The sequence below is a fragment of the Asterias rubens genome, chromosome 18 (assembly GCF_902459465.1).
Source record: "Asterias rubens chromosome 18, eAstRub1.3, whole genome shotgun sequence".
Classification (NCBI taxonomy): Eukaryota; Metazoa; Echinodermata; class Asteroidea; order Forcipulatida; family Asteriidae; genus Asterias; species Asterias rubens.
This window is the reverse complement of record NC_047079.1, coordinates 2127859-2153943: the sequence shown is the minus strand read 5'-3', so window position 1 is coordinate 2153943 and position 26085 is coordinate 2127859. Positions and strand designations below refer to the sequence as shown.

General features: G+C 40.1%; 1 protein-coding gene across 2 annotated transcripts; it reads left to right on the top strand.

Annotated features, from left to right (window-relative positions):
- On the top strand, positions 1 to 26085 carry LOC117302529 (ubiquitin carboxyl-terminal hydrolase 48-like). Of its 2 annotated transcripts, none has more exons than XM_033786503.1 (27): positions 1 to 79; positions 1418 to 1567; positions 2283 to 2403; positions 3407 to 3466; positions 4175 to 4265; positions 4515 to 4605; positions 5226 to 5283; positions 6582 to 6706; positions 7192 to 7300; positions 7897 to 8030; positions 8876 to 8958; positions 9667 to 9843; positions 10609 to 10704; positions 11990 to 12193; positions 13213 to 13373; positions 13775 to 13938; positions 15075 to 15181; positions 16584 to 16655; positions 17511 to 17635; positions 18329 to 18445; positions 19083 to 19255; positions 20087 to 20217; positions 20306 to 20496; positions 21275 to 21409; positions 22997 to 23174; positions 23905 to 23934; positions 24871 to 26085. In XM_033786503.1, the coding sequence occupies exons 2-27, from the start codon at positions 1434 to 1436 to the stop codon at positions 24897 to 24899; spliced, it is 3096 nt and encodes a 1031-aa protein (XP_033642394.1). In that variant the 5' UTR covers positions 1 to 79; positions 1418 to 1433; the 3' UTR covers positions 24900 to 26085. The 2 variants fall into 2 exon arrangements, with proteins under 2 accessions (XP_033642394.1, XP_033642395.1); XM_033786504.1 differs by lacking the exon at positions 1 to 79 and adding an exon at positions 144 to 295.

The window sequence follows — 26085 nt, the reverse complement described above, 5'->3', positions numbered from 1 at the left end:
ATCGAATCCCGGAGCCAAAAATTATAATTAAGTGGTAAAATTAAAATTGAAGTTTCTTTGGTTTGGCATCAATCCAAGGGTAAGTGATTTTTCTAGTGTAACTATTGCTGAATATACTTGATGAAGATGTATTTCGTAAACTGCATGCATCCGTCTTTGCTTTGGTGTCGTCCGTCATTTTGTTGTCCTTCATGTTTCGGAAAAGATTGATTGTGTTCACTTTTTTACTGTGAAATTATTAATCACAAGGCCGTGAACTTGAATGAAGTGTTTACAAAAAGGGCTGGCTGCAAAAGTAAGACTAAAAATATAATGATCGAATCCACTCCACGATCAAAACAATCGTCGTAAGCCCAAATCGTCCACAGTGTTATTTTCTGTAAAATAAGCTTTGGTGTAATCCATGAATGATACAACACAGTTCAGATTTATCTGGAAGTTGAAACAACTCAACGCTGGCAACTAAACATTAAATAATTAATGGCAATACAAATTATTATTAATAAACATAATTTATGACATAAAATGATTGATAGGCCCCCTTTCCCCCCTTTTTAATCTATTCTTACTTACTACATACATGTACTGTGCTTGTGTTTTTGTTGATAAATATTTTTGTTTATTGGGAAAAGTTTCTGTATCCTGGCACCACTTTTTCACAAATTTTTACAAAAAAAGGAATTTTATCTCATTTGAGTACTTAACTTTGAAGTAAATTAGATTTTATTTAATTTCTAATTTATTAAAATTAAATAATTGAAAAAATGTATTGTATTGAAGCCGGCTAGCATGCCCGGTGTAGTCAAATGTGAACCAAGACTTTTGCCTTTACAAACCCCTTCGGGTCCTACTAGTACTAGAGCATTGACAATCTTACAGGTGCGGACTGAGGTATGACGTAGTTTCTCATACCTCCATGGTTTACTATACCAAGCTTACACCCCCACTCCTACTTCTAGCTACCTTGTAACCTAGAAAAGAAGGCTCAGTTTCTAGAAGTACCCCACCCCCACTCCTCTGATTCCATCTTAATCCATCATCTCAAGGGTGTGGTCAGGTTGGTGAAGTGGTGTCTTACGTACCTCGCTTCCACCTCTGGGACCGGTTAAAATCCCAACGGGGGCTCTTTATGTACAGTATGTGAATTGGGTTTTCAGTCCCTACTTCACTGCGTTGGATCGTGATCAGTACTGCAAGCAATCTCCCAATTAGGGATGTATAGGTTGCAAGGTTGGTTTACCCTCTGTGGTTTTCCTCCCACATCTAAAACTTAAACTTCTTCATTGTCTTCTCGGTTCTCAACTGGCTCTAATTAGAGCGCTGTGAATATATACATGTAATACATAAAAACAATCAAAGCCGAGCTCAATAGTTTATATTGTTTGTGTGTGATACACGATGACACTTCACATTTTAGAGGTGGCAGGTCAAAGATGCCAGCCAAACAACAGCTTGATAAACTGAGCTGGCAGTGGACAGAGACGGTTCAACCTGAGGCGGTTACCAGAGAACATGTAGAGCTTGCATACCGCATCGGGCTTGATCCCTGCCAACGAAATATTTGCAGGTGAGAAAAATAATATATAGGATTTGAGGCATTGCATGGTGAGGTATATCAATATATATTTTTGGTTTGCGATAACACCACCTGTGTATCTACTTGCCAGGTAGAGTTTGTTCTTAGAGAACTGTCTTGCTTAATTCTACTACCGCGGAGTAGATTGTTTGGGTGTTCGGGAGACTTCTCAGTTCTGAAAAGGACTGTCCTGCTTATTAACTATTACCCGGGCGGATGGTTAAGAACAAACACTACTGCAAACCGAAAATATAGAAAAATTATACCTAAAAATCTTTGCAGTCCAAACTGTTTGTTTACCCTCCGAGAAAACCAAGGGGAGCAGACAGAAGGACCAGTTCCTTAATCATAGTTAATAATAACTACAACATGCATTGTTGGTTTAGGTCCGCAAAGTTTAAATGGTCTGCTTTCTTTTAATCATAGAATTTTGTCTTGGAATGGTTGCATTCCCTGTCTGTTCATAACGGGCATTCTTCTTCAAACTTTAGTCTGTTTTCCTGTTTATTTCGCCCTTTAAAAAAAATCAGACAAATGTTTAATAATAAAGCCCCAAAAGTGTATTAGATCCTACTCCATGTGCACATGTAGGCCAACCCTTGTACTCAGTAAAATTGTCTAACCCTTTTCTAGGGACCAATTGTGCCTGTCATGATGGTTACTTCGTCTGTAAATTGTTCCCTCTCTATTTTTAAAACAACTCCAGGCGCAACTGCAAGGGAAACCCAAACTGCCTGATTGGTTTGGGAGAGAAAGAATGGCTCTGTGACATCGATGAAGACAAATGGCATGAAATTGAAGACCCAAACCTCGAAAGGAGACAGAAGGTTGGTACAACATTCTCCTGGACTTGGAGGGTACTCATTACAATTTGTTTGAAAACCGATGGGGCATTTTGCAGAATTTCTCTTTGAAGTTTGGCTGAAGGATGATGAATTGAAAGGTTTTCAAAACGTTTTGGTTTTAAATTCCCTAAAGTGCACTCTGGAGCATTACAAATGGTTCTAGCCACCGGGCAACCTCGATAGTCTAGTTGGTAAGACACTGCTCTAGAAATGCAAGGGTCGTGGGTTCGAATCCCACCCGAGTAACATGCCTGTGATATTTTTTTCACAGGATTCTGGAAAGTACTGAGTATACAGTGCTAACACACATCGATGTATGGGTAAAAAAAACAAAATTAATATTCTTTATCCCCGATGCAAATTTAACATCTCTTATTATGGTTTTATCTTGACAATATTTTGTGAAATTAGTAATAACAAAAGAATAGAGAAAAAGAACAAATTGGCTGATTGGCCCACATTAATTGTGCATATATTGGCTCGCATTTGTGTGTACCGACCTGATACTCTAGCTTGTGAGGAGCTACATGTACCTGGCTTGATTTTCAAGAATCTTCAAGAGGCTGCAGCTTTGTAGCTTTGTAGCTTACAAATTTCACTGGACCAGAGAATTCTCGAGCTGAAATATTTCTGTTGCGGTGTTCAAGCTTTGGAAAAACATCCACAAGGCTCGAGTGCCTGTAGCTCAGAAATTGTACTGGACCTGAATTATTTGTGTAAGACCTGAATCATAGTGAGAATAACAGACCAGACTTGAAATGACATTAAAATGACAACACAGTTTAAAATTTAGCTTTTGTGATTGCATAAATACTAGGGTAGATTGATATGGTTCTCTGCCCATTGTGGCGAGGCTAGGTACAGTACATGTACGTGCAGCATTTTCCATGATTAGACCTCAGCAGCGATGACGGTCTTATTGTGGAATCTCTGGTTTTGCTCTTCAATTTGATCTGAAAAACCAAAATTGTTCTCTCCCTGGTAGGATTCATTTGTTGGATTGAAGAACCTTGGTGCTACGTGTTACGTCAATACATTCCTACAGGTAAGTGTAGAATATTTCAGGCCAGATACTTCACGTTGCCTTGGTGCCCTTGAAATGCTCCAGTAGAAATTTACAATTTCCTCATAGGGTGCCCTTTGCTTAAGAGAAACAGCCTTGGTGCCCTTGCCTTTTCAAAAACGAAGCATACAGGCCTGATATTTGCATGCCCACAGGCAAGTGGTGTTAGTGATTGTGGCATGTTATGGCCTAGCGGTTAGGAGCACTGAATTCAAACTCCGGTGTTTCCGATAAGCAGACAAGCAGAGTGTTGGTTCGAGTCCAAGTTGTGACACCTGTGTCCTTAAGCAACACACTCAACCATGGTGCTTCGTCCTTCGAATGGGACGTAAAGCAGCTGGTCCTGTGTGTTGTGTAACGCACGTAAAAGAACCCAGTGCACTGATTGAAAAGAGAAGAGGTTCGCCCTGGTGTTCCTGGTTTGATTGGCAGCATATTGCACCACATCACCTTAAAAACCATTATATTGTGCTATGTAAAAGGATTAGATCTCATAATTCAAACGTAGTCGCACTTACATGTACCTTGCAGGAAATACTGTATCGTACAGACTAGGAGTGTTACTGAGTGACGGATATGCGAGCTATATAAGAAGCCAATTGTTATTATTATTAATCAGAGGTATTGTCTTGATTAACTATTTACATAAATATCCTAAGAGATTCTTTTGTTTTTGTTTTTGATTTGTAGGTGTGGTTTCATAATAGAAGTTTCCGCAGAGCGCTGTACAATTGGCAACCATTGCAGTTATGTGCATTGTCAAGTGCACACAATCAATCAGGTGAGTTTGTCCTGACTGGACAGGCCTTGCCCTTAAAAAAGATTTTTGATTAAAGTCGCCCACTCGGATAGTTAACTGTGTGTTTAATAATTGACCAGGAAACCAGTCACAAACGGTACACAAATTTAATTTGAGCTGGTGACCTTATGTTGGTAAGCAAAACTGTAGTGTGCTTTATTATTAAATATCTTGCCCCATTAAAACTTGGATCAGTTGGTAAAAAGCCGGAGTTTTCTTTGAATGTTACAGGAAGTAGTTCATCTAGTGAAACTCTTACACCAACGTGCATCTGCAGCCATTTACAGTTACTGTTTGCTTTGCTCCAATTCACAAACAGACGGTAAGACAGACATTTACTGACAGGTCTGTGTTTGTTCTTGTAGTAGAGATGAGGGTTGGTCTCTTGAGAGAAAAAACAAAGTTTAGTTTCAAAACAAACGGTTTCAAAGCTTTTCATAGACCAACCCTCCCGATCCCAGGCATTGTGTCCCTTTAATTTGACTAGTGACTGACTGGCCTGCAGGACCAGTTAGCTTGTTATTTCACTAGTCTACCAGTTTTTTTTCCACTAGTATGTTAATCAAGAAACAGGAATGCTTTCTATCACCGAACTAGCTGACTACTGTTAAGGGAGAAAGCTGATAATTTGAATTTCTACTTGAACAATGCGATTGTTTGTTCTTGTTAGGCATGTCTTAGCTGCTTCCCAGGTTGTGTTCCTTGCTCGTTGGTTGTATCGTATACTTGGGTGTAGTCCCTGGCTGCACACTTGTATGGTTTCTGTCTGGCACCCCCGAACAAACATTATAGACGAAATAAGGAGACTGTCAACATAGGGCTAGATAGCTTAGTTTGTGGAGTCACGGCATGTTAATCCGTAGGTTGTTGGTTCAAATCCCGTTCAGGTCAAATTTTCTTTGTTCAACCTCAAATCATTTTTTAACATCTGTTTTATGGCAGGTATATTGACCCGTCTGGACTCGTTAACTGCCTTGGATTGGATGCTGCATTACAACAGGTATGTTCATGTAGAGTCAGGCTTTGCCCTTAAAGCTTTAAAGCGCACCAGGCTAGTAATAATTCTAGGTTCTTACATAGCGTTTTATCACATCCCTAAGGTGCGTATCAAAGCGCTCAGTATTTTGTCCAGCAAGGTATGTGGAGCTTCGTATTGAAGTATGTGGCCTGTTCGTTTAGAGCACCAAACAATGGTTTACAAGGTGCTGTGGCGCAACATGCTGCTGATCAGACCAGGAACACAGGTTGGTTTTCTACTCTTTTCGATAAGTGCACTGGGTTCACTGGGTGCATATTACAACACACATGTGACCAATGGCTTTACGTCCCATCCAAGGATGAATTATTATTGAGATGAATTTGTGCTAGTGATCACAACCAGTTTATTGGTAAAATTAAATATCAAAAAAAATTAGTGTTCACATCCCAAAATGATAAAAAAATATGAGCATGAAGTAAGTAGGTTGCGCAGTTGGTAGCCACAGAGCAAGTTAAGAAGTGGTGTTACCTAGCCCTTAGCCGTATTAACTAGATGATGTACGGTAGGCTAGTGTAAAGGGTCAACCCTGCAAAAATTGATTCAATGAAGAATTTACTCTAAAACACTAACCCTCCGAATTAAAGCCTGGTTCATACTTCCTGCTTATGCGAATGCAAAACAAAATCTGACGTCACAGGGCTGTTTTCCGCAGCGCATGTTCAACGATGGTAATTTGTGACGTCAAAATTTGCATCGCATTTGCATTCGCAGGAAATATTCGCAGGCTTTACTCCAAAGTCCTCTTCAGGAAGCTTGTTGAAGATTGAGGACTAGCTTGTAAACTTCCAATACCTCAGGAGTTAAAATCGATTAGTTACCCTCAATCCATGCTCTATTTGTATATTAATTTTGTTTTAAAGACACTGGACACTTTTGGTAATTGTCAAAGACCAGTCTTCTCACTTGGTGTATCTCAACATATGCAAAAAGTAACAAACCTGTAAAAATTTGAACTCATTTGGTTGTCGAAGTTGCAAGATAAAACACCCTTGTCACACGAAGTTGTGTGCTTTCAGAGGCTAGATTTCGAGACCTCAAAATCTAGTTTTGAGGTCTTGAAATCAAATGCAAATATTTTAGTGGAAAATTACTAAAAACTACATTACTTCAAAGGGAGACAATTCTCACAATGTTTTATACTATCAGCAGCTCTCCATCATGTCCATTGCTCTTTACCAAGTAAGTTTTTATGCTAACAATTATTTTGAGTAATTACTGACATTGTCCACTGCCTTTAATGAATTATCAATCTAACCTAGGATGCGCAAGAGTTTAGCAAACTGTTCATGTCATTGCTGGAGGAGACACTGTCACAACAAACACAACCGGATGTGCGCAACATCATCCAGCAGCAGTTCTGTGGCCAGTACGCGTATGTGACAAGGTAACTATGGCAACAGTAGTTAATAATAATAGTAATAATAATAATAATAATAATAAAATTTAAAATTTACATTGCGCTTCTTACATTCAAAATGATCAAAGGTGCAGAACACATATTGAAAAGCACAGAGTGGAAGAAAAAGACTAAGAAAAAGACTGGTCACCAGTCCAGTGCCCAAACAAAGGTATGGGGATAGGTCTGTCCCGCAAACAGAGAACTAATAGTTACTTATTGCATAGGCCTATCCCCGCTGGCATCGGTAATGTTTTGACCTTTTTAGGAGACAGACGTCTCTAACCCTATCTAAGCTAGTTATGGTTATGATAAGAGCTTAATTTTATAACTACCATTGCAGGGTTCAAACCTCACCCATGTCCTTTTTTTTCACATGGCTTGGAAAGCACTGACTTCAGGCCGCAATTTCACGCTCAGGTAATGAGTTTAATTGATTCAATAATGGCTGCTTTTTCATATTTCTGCATCAGGTGTAATAACTGCGGCAACGGTTCGGAGAGACCTTCTAAATTCTACGAGTTAGATCTGAACATTAAAGGTCATCGGGAGCTCAAAGAGTGTCTTGGAGAGTTCCTTCAGGTTGGATAATATCTTATTGCTTTCTATGGTGTGTCATGGCCGAACGGATAATAATAATAATAATAATAATAATAATAATAATAATAATAATAATAATAATAATAATAATAATAATAATAATAATAATAATAATAATATATAGTATCCACCAAAATCCACCAAATTAAGGGTCTCAAGGCGCACAGTAGAGAAAGGAAAATCGGACAAAGAACAATTAAACTAGCTTACTTTCAAACTCGTCTTAAAAGTATCAACACTAGAAATATTACGAACTAAAAGTGGTGAGTCATTCCAGAGAGTGGGTCCAGCATGCGAGAATGATGTATTGCCCCAGGATTTCCTACTCATAGGAACATGTAACAAACATTAGAAGATCGAATAGATCAAAGGGATAAGAGCACCAAACTCAAGCTCTTGTGTTTCTGATCAGAGCTGCCTAGGTGGTGCATGTATGTTGGTGGCTCTGCCTGGAGAAGGAGAACCTTCAAGTTTTTGAACCGGGAGCCAGTGCAGAGCCTTTACGATTTTGGAGATGTTCTCTTCTTAAAACCGTGCATGGTTTTTCTTGATGATGTTTTCATTTGTTCTGTTTATAGGATGAGCATCTTGAAGGAAGCAACCAGTACTTATGTGATTGTTGTAAGACCAAGCAGAATGCAACCAGACGTATACAGCTCCTCTCTCTACCTCCAGTCCTGAATATCCAGTTACTAAGATTCATATTTGACAGGTATTATTATTATTATTATTAAAGGCAGTCGACACTATTGGTAATTACCTTAAATAATTATTAGCATAAAACCTTATTTTTGGTAACGAGTAATGGGGAGAGGTTGATAGTATAAAACACTGTGAGAAATGGCCCCCTCTATGAAGTAACATAGTTTTTGAAAAAGAAGTAGTATTCTATGAATTTGATTTCGAGACCTCAGATTTAGAATTTGAGGTCTCGAAATCAAGCATCTGAAGTACACAACTTTGTGTGACAAGGGTGTTTTTTCTTTCATTACTATCTCGCAATTTCGGCGACCGATTGAGCTCAAATTTTGACAGGTTTGTTATTTTATGTATATGTTGAGATACACCAAGTGAGAAGTCGGGTCTGTGATAATTACCAATATTGTCCGCTGTCTTTAAATATTTTTTTTCTGGGTTGTTGATAATCATGAATGAGGAGGTTCCTTTTCCAAGTCCAAAAATAATGTAGATGTTACTTATTATTTTGTGTTAAAAACCACAATGGAAACTTACTGCGTAAATTTAGAAAATAAGGTGCTCTCCTGGCTGCCGCTCACAGGGTGTATCATAATCTTGGTATGTTTCCTGGCTACACGGCAGTTAACAGTTTTTGACTGGCAGCCCCGAACAAAGCTACTGACCAAAATAGGGAGACCTCCAACATGAGGCTGTAATTCTAGAGTATACCAACTAGACCACCTGGATTGCCTGGTTGCTCTACGAAAGAGACGAAGCGTTGTCAGAGAGGGTGCAGGGTGTGGTCCATTGAGAGTGTTGAACACAGTAAGACAAATCTAGTACAAGATACTCAGGTGGGTTTCCATATATTTTTTACAGACAAACAGGAACCAAAAAGAAGTTGAATTCTTTCATCCAGTTTCCAGAAGTTCTAGATATGACGCGTTATCTCCCAAAGGAAGGTAATATAATATTCCTTTTTAGTATTTCTACCAATAACAAAATGTGGGCGTAACGCCTAGTTCATACTTCCTGCAACTGCTTTGTGCTATTTGACACCACAGCTCTGTTTTCAGTGTGTAGGTTTTGGAAGAGTCGAGCACGGCAGCTCGAGGTTGTTTACTCCCCAGGGAGCTAGTTTTTGACCCAATAACCAGAGCCAAATTGCATAGAGCTGCACATTTTCTTCTCAACAGGCTATCACATCCCTGATTGTGCTTTGTGTTGTACAAAAAGTACAAAAACCCGCTATGAAATTGGGCGCAGGGCACTTATATAAAGCGCAGTTATATGTTATTGTAAAAATTAGCTATATCAGAACTAGAGCAAGCTAGTCGAAACACTGAGACCAATTCAGAACTGACTCTACGGCAGTACAGTTAATTACGATCCTATAAGCTAAAGTAGTAGTCCAGTCTATTTTCTATACCATCCGCCCTGGTAATAGTTTAAAAAGCAGGACAGTTCTTTTCAGAACTGAGAAATCTCCTGAACCTCCGATTATCTACTCTGCGGCAGTAGAATAAAGCAAGACAGTTCTCTAAGAACAAACTCTACCTGGCAAGTACGTAGATACACACATGGTGTTACCGCAAACCAAATATACATATAATTTTTGGTTTCTAACATTCATTCATTACGGTTGTGTTTATCTTTTCAACCACCATCAGATCAAGATACTATCTATGAGCTCACAGCAGTCCTAATACACCGTGGTCCTACAGCCTACTCGGGTCATTACGTTGCCCATATAAGGGAGGAAGGGGTGTGGCATAAGTTTAACGATGAGGAGGTGGAACGAATCGAAGGGAGGAATCTAAAACTTGGTTCAGAAGATGACCTTCAAGGTATGTGGTAGTTGTTTTATTTGGCTACTTCATTCAGGTTTAATGGATGTTAAACTAGGTGTTTGGTAATTGTTAAATACCAGTCTTCTCACTTTGTGTATCTCAACATGCATAAAATAACAAATCAGTGAAAACTTGAGCTCAATTGGTCGTCGAAGTTGCAAGAGAATACTGATATAAAAAAACACCCTTTTTTTGTACAAATTTGTGTGCTTTCAGACCCTGAGAATCTTTAAATTTTTGTGTGAGAAATTGCCTTTTTCTCAAAAACTATGTTACTTCAGAGAAAGCCATTTCTCACAATGTATTAAACTATCAATGGCTCTCCACGTGCTTGTAACCAAGTAAGTTTTTAAGCTAAAAGTTATTTTGAGTAATTACCAGAGTAGTTTCCAGTGCCTTTAACATCTATTAAAACATTGCTGTACCTGCTGCCAATATAGGTGGCGAGGACATGATCAGAGAAACAAAACCACTTTTCTAGAGTGTCATGGCCGAGTGGTTTGGGTGATATTGTGTATGAAGAAGCCACAAGCCCCTTACAGGCAGCTCAGGGCTGTATAATCCCCAGGGAGCTGAGAAACATTAAAAAGGGATGTTATTGGCCCTATGACCAGGGCACTAATGTAAAGCGCACTGATACGGTTATTGTGACATGAGCTATATAAGAATTTGTTGTTATTATTATTATTAGATTGCAGATAGAGTGCAGATTGACACCAACCAATTAGGTTTCTCAGACAATTGTTGATTGTGTATTTACAGATAGCGGTGTTAAACTAGGGAAACGACCAAAGAACATCAAAGGATTCCATGCTTCAAAGAATGCTTACATGCTTGTGTACAAGAGAAAAACACCAGGTTGGTAGATACTTGCTTACTTACACCAGGTTGGTAGATACTTGCTTACTTACACCAGGTTGGTAGATACTTGCTTACTTACACCAGGTTGGTAGATACTTGCTTACTTACACCAGGTTGGTAGATACTTGCTTACTTACACCAGGTTGGTAGATACTTGCTTACTTACACCAGGTTGGTAGATACTTGCTTACTTACACCAGGTTGGTAGATACTTGCTTACTTACACCAGGTTGGTAGATACTTGCTTACTTACACCAGGTTGGTAGATACTTGCTTACTTACACCAGGTTGGTAGATACTTGCTTACTTACACCAGGTTGGTAGATACTTGCTTACTTACACCAGGTTGGTAGATACTTGCTTACTTACACCAGGTTGGTAGATACTTGCTTACTTACACCAGGTTGGTAGATACTTGCTTACTTACACCAGGTTGGTAGATACTTGCTTACTTACACCAGGTTGGTAGATACTTACTTACTTGCTTAAGTCGAGTGATGTCCTCGAATCACGATGGTTCCTCAAGCCTTTCTGTCCCCCATTGCTGACTTGAAATCTGCTGATTCCAGACCCGTGTCTATTTTGAGAATGTCAGTGTAAGTTATTGCCGGTCTACCAGGTTTCCTCCTTCCAGGGGTCCACAGAACAATATTGGACACTGGTTCGTCTTTGCTCCTGTAGCAGTGGCCAGCAAAACGCATCCTTCTCTGTCTGATTTTTGTTGATAGCTTAGGTAGGTTCCCATATAGGACTTTGTTAGTAATATGTTGACTCCAGTGGATGTTAAGAGCTGTTCTTAATAGCCTTGTGTAGCACCCATTGATCTGCTTTTCCAGTTTTGGAGTAGGAGTCCATGCCTCACAGCCGTATAACAGCACGGACTCTACTGTTGCAAGGAAAAGGCGCTCCTTGAGCCTTCTAGGAAGGTCTCTTTTGTTTGTTTTTCTTCTGTGGTTGCCTTCCCAAATAGTTTATAGATTTTAAGTAAAGTAAGGTTGGTGGTTACACCATGTAAAAAACTCTTTTGTGAGTAGCGGTGGTTTTGAGAAGAGCTGGTTTGTACTGCTGGACGTTTTGGTCAGTGTGCTCTGACCACCTTCTGAAGAAAGGTTATGGTGTGATCATTTTATAGACCAGAGCACACTGAGCGAAACATCGAGCAAAACAACCAAATTAAAACAATCAAACAGTTTAAAAAAGCACAGGTATACCGCGTCTTTAAAAAGCATGTAAAAAATGCCTGTCACTATTATATTATGTGATTTGTTTTCTGTTGATGTAGAAACGCAACCTGATACTTCTGAGTTAGATGTCATCTCAGAGGTGACGTTACCCGCTTACCTACAAGCCCTCATCAAGCAAGACAGGCAACAGTTTGAAGAGTGGACTATGGACATGACCAACATGCGAGAAAAGAGCATTGCTAACGGCAAAGCGAGACACGAGGAGGTGACGAGACTTTATCTGATGCTGCCACCAAAACCTGGTAAGCCGGCATCTTAGAAAAATCTGTCCCCTGAGGTTCTGTCCCCTCGTACGGAAAGTTAACAGGGGCTGGAGGAGGAGGAATCAAAAGAGGGCGCTATCAAAAGAAGTTTGTACACAGTTTGCCAAATGGCATCCTAGAGAAATCTGTTCCTTGTGATTCTGTCCCCCCCATACGGAAAGTTAACGGGTTGGGGAGGAGGAATCAAAAGAGGGCGCTATCAAAAGAAGTTTGTACACAGTTTGCCGTATAGCATCCTAGAGAAATCTGTCCCCTGTGATTTTGTCCCCCCATACGGGAAATTAACGGGGGTTGGGGGAGGAGGATTAAAAAGAGGGCGCTATCAGAAGAAGTTTGTTCACAGTTTGCCGTATGGCATCCTAGAGAAATCTGTCCCCTGTGATTTTGTCCCCCATACGGGAAGTTGACAGGGATTGGGGGAGGATGATTCAGAAGAGGGCGCTATCAGAAGAAGTTTGTACACAGTTTGCCGTATGGCATCCTATTGAAATCTTTCTCCTGGGGATTCTGTCCCCCCTCATTAGTTGAAGGTTTTGATATTAGCATATTTAGCTTTTTAGCTTTCTAATTGGTTGAAGCTTTGAAGATTTTGCATATTTTGAACAGTGGTGTGTTGTGGCCGAGTGGTTAGACAGAGTGTGGGTTCGAGAGTCCTGACACATGTGTCCTTAAGCAAAACTCTTGACATTTTTGCTTCGTCCTGATGGGACGTATTCCCTTTGGTCCTGTGCGTTGTGTAACGCACGTAACAGATCCCAGTAACATTTATCGCTAAGAGAAGGGGTTCGCCCTGGTGTTCCTGGCAGTGACTGCTGAATGCGCCGTAGCGCCTTGAAAACCAGTATAAGGTGCTACATTGGGTCTCAGAATTCAAAACTTCAACAACCTATTTTTCTGAAAAAAAATTATAAGAATATACTAAGCACCTTGAGTACCTTGTTGGTAGACACGTGCGCTATTATAATAAGAGTTTGATATTATATTCAATCTTATTTCAGGAGAAACCTATGAATGGTTGCGTTCTGACTGGTTGAAGCACTGGCTTAACACTAACAACTCAACCCCTTGCAAACCGATTGATAATAGTGACCTACGCTGTTGTCATGGTAACCTGGATCCAGATAAGATTCAAGACGTCAAGCGAGTTACACAGGAAGCTGTGAGTAAACTTAGTAGATTATTCCAGAAGCTTTCAAAGTTTAAGCTGCAATTAATCTACCAATTTGATATTGGCATTATTAGTATAGGCCTGGGCGACTAGTGAAATTGACTACTAGATCAGTCATGCCAGGTTGTATCGGAAACTTGGGTGTGATCTTTCGCAACATGGCAGTTAATGGTTGTATGGCTTCTGACTGGCATCCCGAACAAAGATATTTACATAATAGGGAAACCACCTACAGAGGGGGCTAGATAGCTCAGTTGGTAGAGTGCCGGTCGTTAATCCGGAGATCAATGGTTCAAATCCCGCTCTAGTCAAGTGTTCTTTGTTCAACCCTAAAGCATTCAACCAGTTTCCCTTTTGTGGTTTACATGTATTATTTGTTATTATCGTTACAGGCGGCGGTCCTCTTGTCCAAATATGGAGGCGGCCCCAGCCTAACAGCCAACAACCTTTGCCTGAAATGTGTTCGTGAACAATGCCATCTGATGAGGCTGAAGACGAACCTCAATGAAGATAGTAAATTTGTTGCCGGTGCAACCAAGAGTAAACTAGACCCAGGGTGAGTGTTACAACCTTGTCACAAGTTTTACAGACAACTGGTGCCTGTTTCCCTCTATCCTACAACTGTTTTAAGAGGAATATTAACTTCTACCTTTATCTCCCCTGAGTTCTTTGCACATTAAACAATTTTTCATCTTGTAGCCCCATACCAAGAGTGGCTTTCAGCCTTGTTTGGGGCGAACTTGAAAAAAAAAAACACCCCCAAAAAACTCAAGTGCAGTGCATGCTATATAATAATAATAATAAGACATTTGTAAAGCGCCTAATGCAAAAGCCTCTAAGCGCATTAAAGAAACAATAAAATAAACAATTAGAGAAAGATACAAGATACAAATAGGCAAATAAAAAAAAAAACACTTTGGTAGCACACGAGTCATTTTTGAAACAACGTCTTACAACCCCCAAGAATAATATCTGAACTTTCAAATGTGAATGGATTCTCTCCTTGGGGATTGCCTGGAACTGGGGTGGATTTCACAAATAGTTCAGACTAGTCTTGTCTCGAAATAGGACGAGTTACTGATCCTAAACTTAGGAATACCCATACATTTTTAACCCCTGGTTGCCTGTAAATTGCCACATGTGACATTACCGTCATACTATATGTGGTCTACAATAAAAAATCAACCTGGGTGGTGCAGACTACCAGTGAATTTGACACGGCCCACAGAATGATTTAATCTTGGTGCAGACCACCAGTGAAATGAAGAACATAAGCTTGGACGCAAACAGAAGAAAAGTGGAAGTTCAAGGGCTACGCATGAGCGAGCTCTATAGGGTCCCTCCAGACGGCGCTATTGACAAGCTCGTAACAGCCTGTCCGAGTGCTTGTCCAGTATCATTGTTGTCTTTAAGTTTTGCCTTGTGCGTGTAGTGGCTGAGCGTTTAAAAGATCTGACGTTTATGATCAGGAGAATGTAGATTCAAAGCCTGGTCATGACATTTTGTATTGCCATCGGAAAAGGATGTTTTTAATCTGGGCTTTCCATTTAATGGTACTTTCTTGTAATGCAGAGTTAAATTTATATTGAATTTATATATTTGTACAAGTTCAATTTCTGTGACTTGCAGCCGGTACAATTTAACTGATGTTAAGGGGGAAACCAAATTATTAATATACTTCTATTTCCACAGGTCTCCTGGTTTCTGGCTCGGTAAGTCCTCATTGAGGAATTGGAGGAAGAAAGTCTTGCACAGAGAAGAACAAAATGAGTCAAGACAAGATGACCCTACCAAGCCAGGTAAGATGCCTGCAGTCTGCCAGCTGGGGCCTTTGTAGACTGGGCCCCTGTCTTTATCCGCAAATTGGATACAATCATCGTTTGATAAACATCTAGTGACACAGATGCCCAAATAGTCACTGCTGTCACGTCCGCTATAGAAGTTGACAGCGTATCTCTATGTGAAATGACCGAGGTCAGAGGTCAAACTATATGGCTGTTTTGATGCCGGTCTCTGGCGTTATTCACGAGCCTCGAAGTGTGACGTCAGATGTTCAGGCTAGGACCCTTTGTGTTGGAGGTAATGGAAGACTTTGGAACACTAGGTGGCAGCAGACTTACCAGATAAAACTTCATTGTTTACCTGTTTACAAAGTTCTGAGCTTGCACACATTACCGAGAACAATGGATTTACCAAGTCTACTGCCACCAAGCATCCCAAAAATCTCCCATTCTAAATATCTCCCTGATTAATGTGCAAAATCTCCCTGATTGCTACAATTTACATGTACACGTAGATGGAAACTTTGGCAACTCTGCAATAGCACTGTGTCCCTCACAGTTAAACAAATAAAACCGTATTTATAAGGCGCCCTTTTCCAAAGGATACAAAGCGCCAGGTATTTACTGCAAGGTGAGTGGGACGAAGTTTGAATCATGAGACCTAATTCTTAGCACCATATAATGGTTTACAAGGTGCTGTGGGGCAATATGCTGCCAATCCTGCCAGGAACACCGCGAACCCCTTCTCACTGGGTTCTTTTACATGCGTTTACACAACACATGGGACCAACGGCTTTACGTCCCATCCGAAGGACGAAGCAATGGGTAAGTGTCTTGCCAAAGGACACAAGTGTCACGGCCGGGGATTCGAACCCACACTCTGCTGATCAGAAACACCAGAGTTTAAATTCGGTGCTCTTAACCGCACAGCCACGACACTTCCACAAATCGGTGGTCTCTATGTCAGGGCCAAACAGCATCATTATGGCACCTCGGTTATTGGCCTGTGTCTGAAGTGGCATCTTCGGCAGTAACTGTGACTGCATTGCTTAACCCTTTAGAGATCGTTGCCGCTACATTGGCCTGTACTAAAATGCCCATAGTGGCTGCAACCAGCCGCAAGGTTTGACCTTTTTCCATTTACCTAAAGAGGTCAAAGTAAAGGTCATGTCCTATTTTGAATTTTTCCAATGTAGTATGTTAACATACACGTACTATCCAAGTTTCTTAGCACCAAACTAAATTTTCTGTTTGAAGTCATTTCTGTTGACATTTTTACTGACAAAAAATTGATCTGAGAAATTAACATAATTACAGTCTATGGGCGTTTTGTGACGACGAATGGTCTTTAAAGGATTAGAAGAACCTTTTTCTGAATGTTTTTGCTGTAACTTACACTTTAATTGTTATTATTTTTTAGATGACAAAGAAGGTCCAGCTGATGAGTCGGTAATTGAAGAAATTTTCAATGGGGAACTTCTCTGCCCTCATAGTAAGTTCTGAATTCTGATTGTACTTTTATTTTTGACAAAGTACAGAGACCTTGTTACCTTTGTTACCAAAATAAAGTGACCTTGTATAACAAATAAAGTGACCTCGTATATTCCGGGGCATTTCTTGGCAGGCAAGATACTTCCCGGCGAGACGTCATATGGGACATTTTACATTTTGTGACATAACGTCCACATAAATTAAAAAGTTAAAACACTAAACGGTTGAACAAGTTTTGAATACAATGTGAATACGAATATAATGTGAATATGAATACAATGAAAACAAAGTGACGCAAGAATTTAAGGAATTGGTAAGCACAGCTTATGTTAGGGAGTGCCCCTACCAGGTGTGAGACTTATCTGCATTTTTTATTTGCATTTTTTATTTTCCCAATTCCCGTTTTTATTGCAGGCCTGGCATTGGGAAGCACCTTAATTGCGATTTGATTTTGACATATGAGTCGGGGATCTAGACCCGTTAAAATGCTCCTTGTTAGTCTTTAATTAAAGCCATTGTTGTTCTTTTTTTTTTTATTTTAAAGCGCAATGTCCCATGATTGGGTGTTTACTAAAAATTGTATTTTTAAAAGCCAACACCTTGAGCCAAGACGAGGCCCATGAACCGTGTATTTTTTGGCGACAAGGAAAATAAATACTAATGGCAGTCGAGGCAAGTCGCACTTGTAGAACACCCCTCTAACCAAAATGGGTTTAGGTTTAAGTTAAACACAAACGCATGCCTCCCTTGGAGCCGGAAGTTAGCAGAAATTGTGGTTGCGCAGTACATACGCTCTTAGGTAGTGTACTGACTTACCAACAGGATAGTTACTGTGTCACGTTTCTACACTTCTCAGATAACTTGAGCACCAATGAGACGTTAAGGAAGCTAGTTTCTACCGAAGTCTGGCAGAGACTTCGTAGGTATTTCCCTGATGCTCCAGAATTCGACCAGGATCAACAGATGTGCCAGATTTGTCGGGTAAGAACTACAACATTTTTACCAGAACGTTTACTGTTTAAAGGGTTCGGGTTCTTCTGGTTCGACATCAACAACAAGACGCCCACAGATTTACTTCAAAAGACACTGGACACTATTGGTAATTGTTCAAGACCAGTCTTCTCACCTGGTGTATCTCAACGTATGCATAAAATAACAAACCTGTGATAATTTGAACTCAATTGGTTTTTGAAGTTGCAAGATAATAATGGAACAATAAACACCATTGTCACACGAAGTTGTGTGCTTCTGAGGTCTCTAAATCAAATTCGTAGAAAATGATTTCTTACTAGAAAACTACGTTACTTTATAGGGAGCCGTTTCTCACAATGTTTTACTATCAACAGCTCTCCAGTTGCTTGTTACCAAGTAAGTTTTTATGCTAACCGTTATTTTCAGTAATTACCAATAGTGTCCACTGCCTTTAAACCTTCAAGGGAAACTGACTGGTTAAGTTTCAGGTAGTTCTGGTTCTAACAAAGACAAGTTTATTGGGGCTGGACTTGAACCCACAACCTCCGAATTAACAAACAGGCACTCTAACAACTGTGCTATGCAGCCCTATGTTGGCGGTCTCCCTTATTAGTCAACATCTTTGTTCGGGGGTGGCAGTTAGAAGCCAAATACTTGAATTGATTTGATTCGATTCGATTTGATTTGATTTGATTTCTCCAGGCACAAGAAGAGGAAGAGCAGCAAGAGAACAATCTACGGATCCTGATGGCCACTGATCAGAAAACGGCTCTGCCTCAACTCTTCAACGATAGACACAGACCGTCCTGGGATAAGAAGGTCGGCCTATGAAACTATCGTTTGTTTTCACTGATCCATGTTGCCATTAAGCTTATAGGCACGGTACACGCTTGATAATTGTCAAAGACCAGTATTCTCACTTGGTGTATCCCATGCATCAGGTAAAAAACCTGTACAAACTTGGACTGGATTGGTCATCAAAGTGGCAAGAGAATAATGAAAGAAAAAACACCCTTGCTGCACAAAGTTGTGTGCTTTCAGACGCCTAATGAAAGGCTTAAGGCCTGAAGTGGTTTAATATTTGAGTGAGAAATTACCTTTTTCTCAAATACTACGTTACTTCAGAGTGAGCCGTTTCTTACAATGTTTTATACTATCAACAGCTCTCCATTGTATATTACTCAGTACGTTTTAATGGTACGGTTTATTTTGAGTTATTACCGCTAGTGTCCAGTGCCTTTCTTAGAGAGGGTATATTTACTTGGTAGTATCACCTTCAAGTCTCCCCACAGGCCTAGAGCTTGCCTCTTGAAGGAGCACAGCAATTTCCCTCTGGTACAGGGGTAACATCTATGAAGAAAATGTAGATTTGTACAGAAACCTTGAGCAGGGCACCACTGCAAAAGCACAGGGCACCACGGACAACATTTTTAACCACTTTGTTTCTATACTTCAGGACATGATGGAAGTGTATGCCATAAGCCGGCCGTTCGTTGAACAGTGGAGGGAATTTGTCCGTCAGCCATTGAAAGTCAGTCCACAAAATGCCGTCAATAACTCCATGCTCCTATGCCATCATGATAAGTTTATCTTTGAGACTGGTTACATGGATGAGCTGGCTCAGAATATGTAAGTTTGGATTATTATTAGGGAGGATGTAGCTTTCTACCCTGGGGTTGAACCTTGTGGGCCCTCCAGGTACCTCTAACCATCTTTCATATAGCACTTTTCACACCCGAAGCATTTCCAACATTTTTACCCCTGGTCACTGTGCCATTTAATTCATTCCTTAAACAATTTTAGCTCCCTGTGGAGTAGCCTATACAGCCTGTGCAACAAATATGCGCTACTAAGCTAAATCAATCACAAGAACCATCTCTACCCTTGCAGGTACTCATTTACCTCATGGGTGGAGAGAAGCAATGACAGTTACGTTTCTTGCTCAGGGACACGATTGTCACGACTGGGACTCGAACCCATACTCAGTTGAAAAGAAACACCAGCTTGAGTTCGGTGCTCTTATCTGCTCGGCCACGGCACCCTCATAGTATTTTCCTTTTGAAAAGAAAGCTCACTTTATATACAGGTTACTACACACAGCTGGGTTTAGTCACCAGTACAAACATGAACAGAGCTGGAGCTGGCAGATCATATTTACATGACATTTTACAAATTGATTTCTGTGTGATCCCCCACTTTATATTTGGTTCGTGGTAATACAATGTGTATATCTACATGATATCATATTGCAGGCTGGCAGGCTTATCTACCATTGTCAGTCAGTAGGAGGGTTGACTGTGTACTGTGTAGATTCGTTCACCACGATATCTTATCGCAGGCTGGCATGGTTTATCTATTATTCAAAGTAGGAGGGTTAAATAAATAATAGTTCATTTGAATTACTTGCATTTAATTTAGGCAAGATGAATATTTTAAAAATATTGATTCTTTTGTCTGTAGGTACACCCTAGTATGGCCACATGAATGGGTTTTTATCTCAAAGAACTTCCAGGTGGATTTTACAATACGGATACACCAGAAAGTAGAATCGTTAGAAAATGGAATAATGCAGACGCTTGTAAGTGAACCAGGTAAGTGTTCAAAACTTTGTTACTGTAAAGATCATAATCTCACAACGGTGCCCTCAAGTAAGCCTTTGTTATCCATGTTTACATACAGAGTCATGTGTTGAATGCATAGCGGCGAGGCATTCCCAGGCTAACCTTGAACGCAAGGAGTACAGCGGTGCACGTATCTACATCCGTAAGATAGCCATGGAGTTGACATCGGCTGGGCCGGCTCTAGTTGAAGATGACCAAAAGGGGGCAAGCGAGGGCCTGAGCAAAGACACTGATCCAGACTTCTTCCAGGTCAGTGAGAGGTTTCGAGGAAGGGATGGTATTGGTTGAGAAACCTGCCAGATGCAGCATATATTTCTGTGTCTTTGCCAAAAACTCAGAGTTGTTTTAAAGAAGGTGCGTTCTATCCAACAAGCAGTGGCGTTACTCTGTTTTTGTAGCGTGGGTGGGGTCAGGGGGCAGGGTGGGCTTGATCCCTTCTCTTCAGAATTGTTCACCTCTTAGAACTCGCGTTGGAATGCCGCCCCTAATTGTGCTAATGTGGCCTGTGTAGTCGAGTGGGTTAGTTCACCGACCCAAGCTCTGGTGTTGTCAGCAGCAGAGTGTGGGTTCGATACGTGGTCATGACACTTGTGCCCTTGAGCAACGCACTTAACCACAAATGCTTTGTAAAAAGTTTGGAAGGTAAGTGCATTCTGCCCTACCAGCCTGGCTCCTGGATGATACCCATGCCTACATCGTTACGGACTGTGAAGGGGCTAACCTTGTTTCAGTCCTAGGTGCAGTTGGAAACGTTTCCCATGTGGCAGTTGATTTTGGTCGACAGCTGACCTGTTCAGTGTAGCCCTCACTTGTGGCTTTGTGATGTAAGCCGATCTCTCATAACAAAAATAAAACAAAATAAAACATTCCAGTATTCAAACATTGCGTATTCAGTCCCTACAGGGTTGCATGGATGTTTCTTTGTTAACTTTATTCTTCCCAAACCTAAAACTTAGCATTTCTTTAGCTAAATTACTGTCTGAAAGTAGGTTTTTTTTCTTCAGAGATTTTATGAAATTATTTGCAGGTCAATGGAGCTAAGAGATTAAAAACCAGCAGCGACTGTGAGAGTGTCAGACGGAGTTCAAGACATCGGAAAGTACGAGGGGAGAAAGAAGTTATCGTGTCCTCGACAAATACTCTGAAGGAACTGAAGATTAAGGTCGGTTTCAGGACGGGGATTTCATCTTCGAAGGGGCAGGGACATTTTGTTTCATAAAGTGGAAGTCTATTGGAATTGTTGCTAGTGTGTTGGAAAGTTTTGAAGGGATAAGACCAGGACCAGCCCAAGACCAGGCAAGAGAGACTGTGGCCTTTATAGCCTTTGTGTTTTTACTTGCCCTGCAGTTCTTATTCAGATCACCCGTCAGGGTGTGTGACATAAAGCCATTGGACCCTTTCGGTTCAAAAAGAAGAAAAAAAAGTTCACAGATTTACAAATAACTTTCAGGGTTTACAGAAGGCAATGGTGAAAGACTTCTCTTGAAATATTATTCCATGAAGTGCTTTACTTTTTGAGAAAACAGCAAAACAATATAAATTCTTGTTAACGAGAATTACGGATTTATTTTAAACACATGTCATGACATGGCGAAACGCGCGGAAACAAGGGTGGGTTTTTTATGTTGTTTTCTCCCGACTCCGATGACCGATTGAGCCTAAATTTTCACAGGTTTGTTATTTGGCCTCGGACAACACTGTTTACCGAAAGGGTCCAATGGCTTTAATGAGATATTTCCATTTGGATGGGCAAGGGTGGGGCAGTGACATGTGCTGCTAAGTATGTAGCACTCCAAGATAAAACAGTTACAAGAACCACCTCTGCCCTCACAGGCACTCACTCACCCCTGAGAGAAGAGAAGCAATTGTATAATAATGAGTGGCTTCATACTAAAGCGCTCATGCAGTGACGCTTATGGCGCTTCAGCATTCACGATTTTTCCTGCAAGGTATCTGGAGCTACCTTTTTGAAGTATGAAGCTCATTCCTTTTAACAGCGCAATGTAATGTTCTACAAGGTTCAGTAGACAATATGCAGCCAATCAAACCGGAAACACCTGGGCGAACCCCTTCTCTTTTCGATGAGTGCACTGTGTTCTTTTAAGTGCATTACACAACATACAGGACCAACGGCTTTACGTCCCATGCAAAGGATGCAGCAATAACGGTAGTGTCTTGCTTAAGGACACAAGTGTCACAACAGGGACTCAAACACTCTGATGATCAGAAACACCAGAGCCTGAGTACGGTGCTCTTATCCACTCGGCAATGACACGCCAAACTAAGCGCTATTCTTTGGACCACAACCGCATGATTTGGCTTTTGTCTAGTTAAAGGAACACTTTGCCTTGGGTCGGTCGAGTTGGTCTTTGAAAAGCATTTGAGACCGTTTGGGATGAAATGCAAATGGTTAGATAGATAACTGAAAAGTAGAATATATTGATCCACACAAACATTTCTCAAAATTGCACAGTTTTCCTTTAATATCGCGAAGAAACACGGTCGGCCATTTTGTCAAGTCAACATTTTGACTCCACAAAATGGCCGACCTTGTTAGTTCGCGACGTAAAACGAAAACCATGCAATTTCAAAGCATGTTTGTCTGAATCATTATATTCTACTTTAAAAACATCTTTCTAACAAACGGTTTCAAACCCTTTTCAAAGACAAACTCGTCCCATCCAAGGCAACGTGTTCCTTCAGTAAGTCTTATGAAAGGAATCTCTGTTACTATTTTCTTTTCTTGTAGGTCATGCATGCCTTCTCTGTGGCACCATTTGATCAGACTCTTGTTCTTCGCGGTCTGCAACTGGCTGATAATGAAGCCACTCTGTCCAATCTGGGAGTCGAACCAGAATGTGTTATAACGCTTAAAGTGGACATGCCATTGACCGAGGACCCATTGGTAATGGATGAAATATATAGAGGTAAGATCGGGTTGATGAAAATATTCACATTACAGGCTCTGTAAAAGATATCCAAGTCAAGACAAAAAAACTTGGAAAGAATAGTTCCTTTTCACTGAGTGGGTGTGTTTACATTGAATTCCTTGGGTCATTAAACGAAAAAGCATGAGCAGTTTGCTTGGGCCGGTCAGCAGCCCTATTGGTTTGTGCATGATCCAATAAAGTCCACTGTTTTGGAAAGGAATTACATGAAGATAACAGGTGTGAGTTGCCAGATGAAAAGGATGTTTTATACTAGCCTCTTTCTTAACCGGAGCTTTCCCATATTGATTGCTATGTAATGAGAACATGTGGTTATATGAGTGTCCAAACTGAGTTGCCTTTGACCAGGTAAAATTCTAAAAGAAATGGACATATAACTGTCTCATAACGCCCCCAGAGTAGAGCTTTTAAAACTGAAGATAAATGTTAATAATTGGGCTTCATGCCCGCAGGTTTTCTAGGTTTTATGCTTTCGCGTTTGCGCTCAAGAGTTCATTTTTTTTATCACATCCCTGTAATGGCTAGAAAAAAAGTTTGCTTTTGACTGAAAGTAATACTGCATGTCACAAAAAAAGAATTGCTAATCTCGTTAGTGCACTTGCTATAAATGAAAGTACAGTTTATTTTAAATATTTTTTACGGTTAAATCTTACCTTCTTTAAGATGAGATTTTCTTAACCAGATTCCTGCTCTCTTCTTTTCTTTTTAGCCTCAAATGTTCCAGAAGAAGGATTTAAAGGTAACTTTTTTAATGAATTTTGTACTTTTTGATGCTCTCTCTCGCTCAACTAAAATTAAAGAGCACTCACTGAATCAAAAGGAAAAGTAAGTTTGTGTGCTTTTAAATGGTCAAGTGGTCTTGAAATGTATAGCTCTTTTCAAAGCCACAACTTCATCTTTGGGATATGTTGTGAGTTTAGGCAATTTGTTAGTATGGCGCTTTCAGTATAAGGCTCACAATAATTTCTGTAGGATTGCTCTGTGAGTTTTTTTTTGCATAACAAGTTTGTGTTGCTAAAATACAAGGTGAAATATTTGAAGAATATTTGTAAACACTTTTTGAGGATGTTGAAATGCTTAAAGATGCTCATTGTAATGCTTTAAGATGCATATCGTAGCGCTTTAAGATGTCCATTGTTTTGCTTTCAGACATGCATCATAAAGGTGCTGATCGTATTGCTTTAAGACGTGCATTATAACGCTTTATAGCGTTCATGATAATGCTGTAAGATAACCCACGTGTTGTTTTAAGAGGCTCATTGTAATGCTTTCAAACGCTCACAATAACTCTTTTAAGATGCACACCCATCGTTTTTCTTTGAGACGCTTTAAAAGAATTGCGTATAATTGTTATTTTTACTGTGGTCAAAGTTAATAGATCCTTCCCATGAAATATGTAAATTGCACACACAGCGCGTGCACACTAACATCTTGGTTGGCAAAATGAGGAAATATTGCGCTGTTTTGTACACGGCTAATTGCGATTGCGCGTCTGCTTAGTGCACAACTCTATGGCGTTTGCCAACCAATAGGGCCTGTACGCATGCGTGAATGTAATTAGCATATTTCTCGGGAAGGGTTCTATTTGAATCACTGTGTGGAATTGTCCTTTCAATGCTTTTTTTTTTCATGTGTCCTTTCCTCTAATCTCAACATCACCATTTTATCTTTTAAGGAACTGGCCTTCTTGGGAGTGGCCTATAAGGGGAGTGGCCTATAAGGGGAGTGGCCTACAGGAGTGGCCTACAGGAGTGGCCTTTGTGGGAGTGGCCTATAATGAACAGAAGATGAAGGAAGTAGGAGCAGACCTCGATATAACCTCTCCTGTGAGAACTCCTTTATCCCAGATGCTCTTGGGTAAAACATTTAATGTCGAAACAAATCTGTGTCTTTTCTTTTGTGCAGAAATAATCATCTGTAGAAGTTTACACCAAAAGATGTCTTGCCTGGATATATTTTTGTACTTGCCATGAGGAGTTGTAGAATTCATTAAAGAGGAATTGGGAATTTTGACGAGAAATTAGTTTTAAAAAGCTGTGAATAATATATCAATTTTCAACGAAACGGGGAACAACAGTGAGAGGTATGAAAATGTAAGAATATTGACAGGCCACCGTGCCTGAATAAAAACTATTCCGTTACTGTATTTTGGGTGATTAGATTGTCAACTTTTGCAAAACTTAGCTCGTCTTTGTTTAAGGGAAGGTATGAGTTTGGTCTCACTTTAACAATTAATGGTAATAAAAAGTTTTGGTTTGAAGCCTACAGCAACTTTGATAGTAAAATTAAAGAATTGTGAGAAACATTTCATTTCAAAGTAATGTGGTTATGTACATTTGGAAATAGTATCAGCTTTGTACGACCCCAAATTTGACCACGAGAGTTACTGTTAGTAACGCTTCTCAGATTGTGTGTTCCTATTCGGGGACATTCTTCACGTGGACATATTCGGTCTGGATTTCTGGTTATTATATCTAAAAAATCAGACCACCTTTTGAAATGAAATGTTCACAAGTTAGTTTTATGATTTTGGGGAATGAACAAAGAATTGACTTGAGTGGGATTCGAACCAACGACCTCCGGATTAACGTACCGGCGCTAGTTTTATTGTATACATCTATGTATACATCTATGTAAAATTTTGATGATCAATCGGTTCCAAAAATCCAAAGGTATACTTTTAGAGCTGTCAACATTTGCATATTAAATACAATCAAATTTTGTACAACAATCTGGAATATGTGTTGAACTACATTCAACATAATATGGGAAAAAGGTTTGATAATCATTGAGACTTTTGCAAATTTGTTCCTCAGAATATGGAAAGATGTTTTTTTTTTGTTCAGGGAACTTTCTGCAGAACCAGGGAGAGTTGGCAGCTTTAAAGGCA

Coding starts and splice junctions, on each gene's coding strand:
- LOC117302529 (XM_033786503.1), top strand. CDS start 1,434: ATGCCAGCCAAACAACAGCTTGATAAACTGAGCTGGCAGTGGACAGAG. Junction 5,284..6,581: donor TGGATGCTGCATTACAACAG/GTATGTTCATGT, acceptor AATCTAACCTAG/GATGCGCAAGAGTTTAGCAA. Junction 15,182..16,583: donor AGATGACCCTACCAAGCCAG/GTAAGATGCCTG, acceptor ATTATTTTTTAG/ATGACAAAGAAGGTCCAGCT.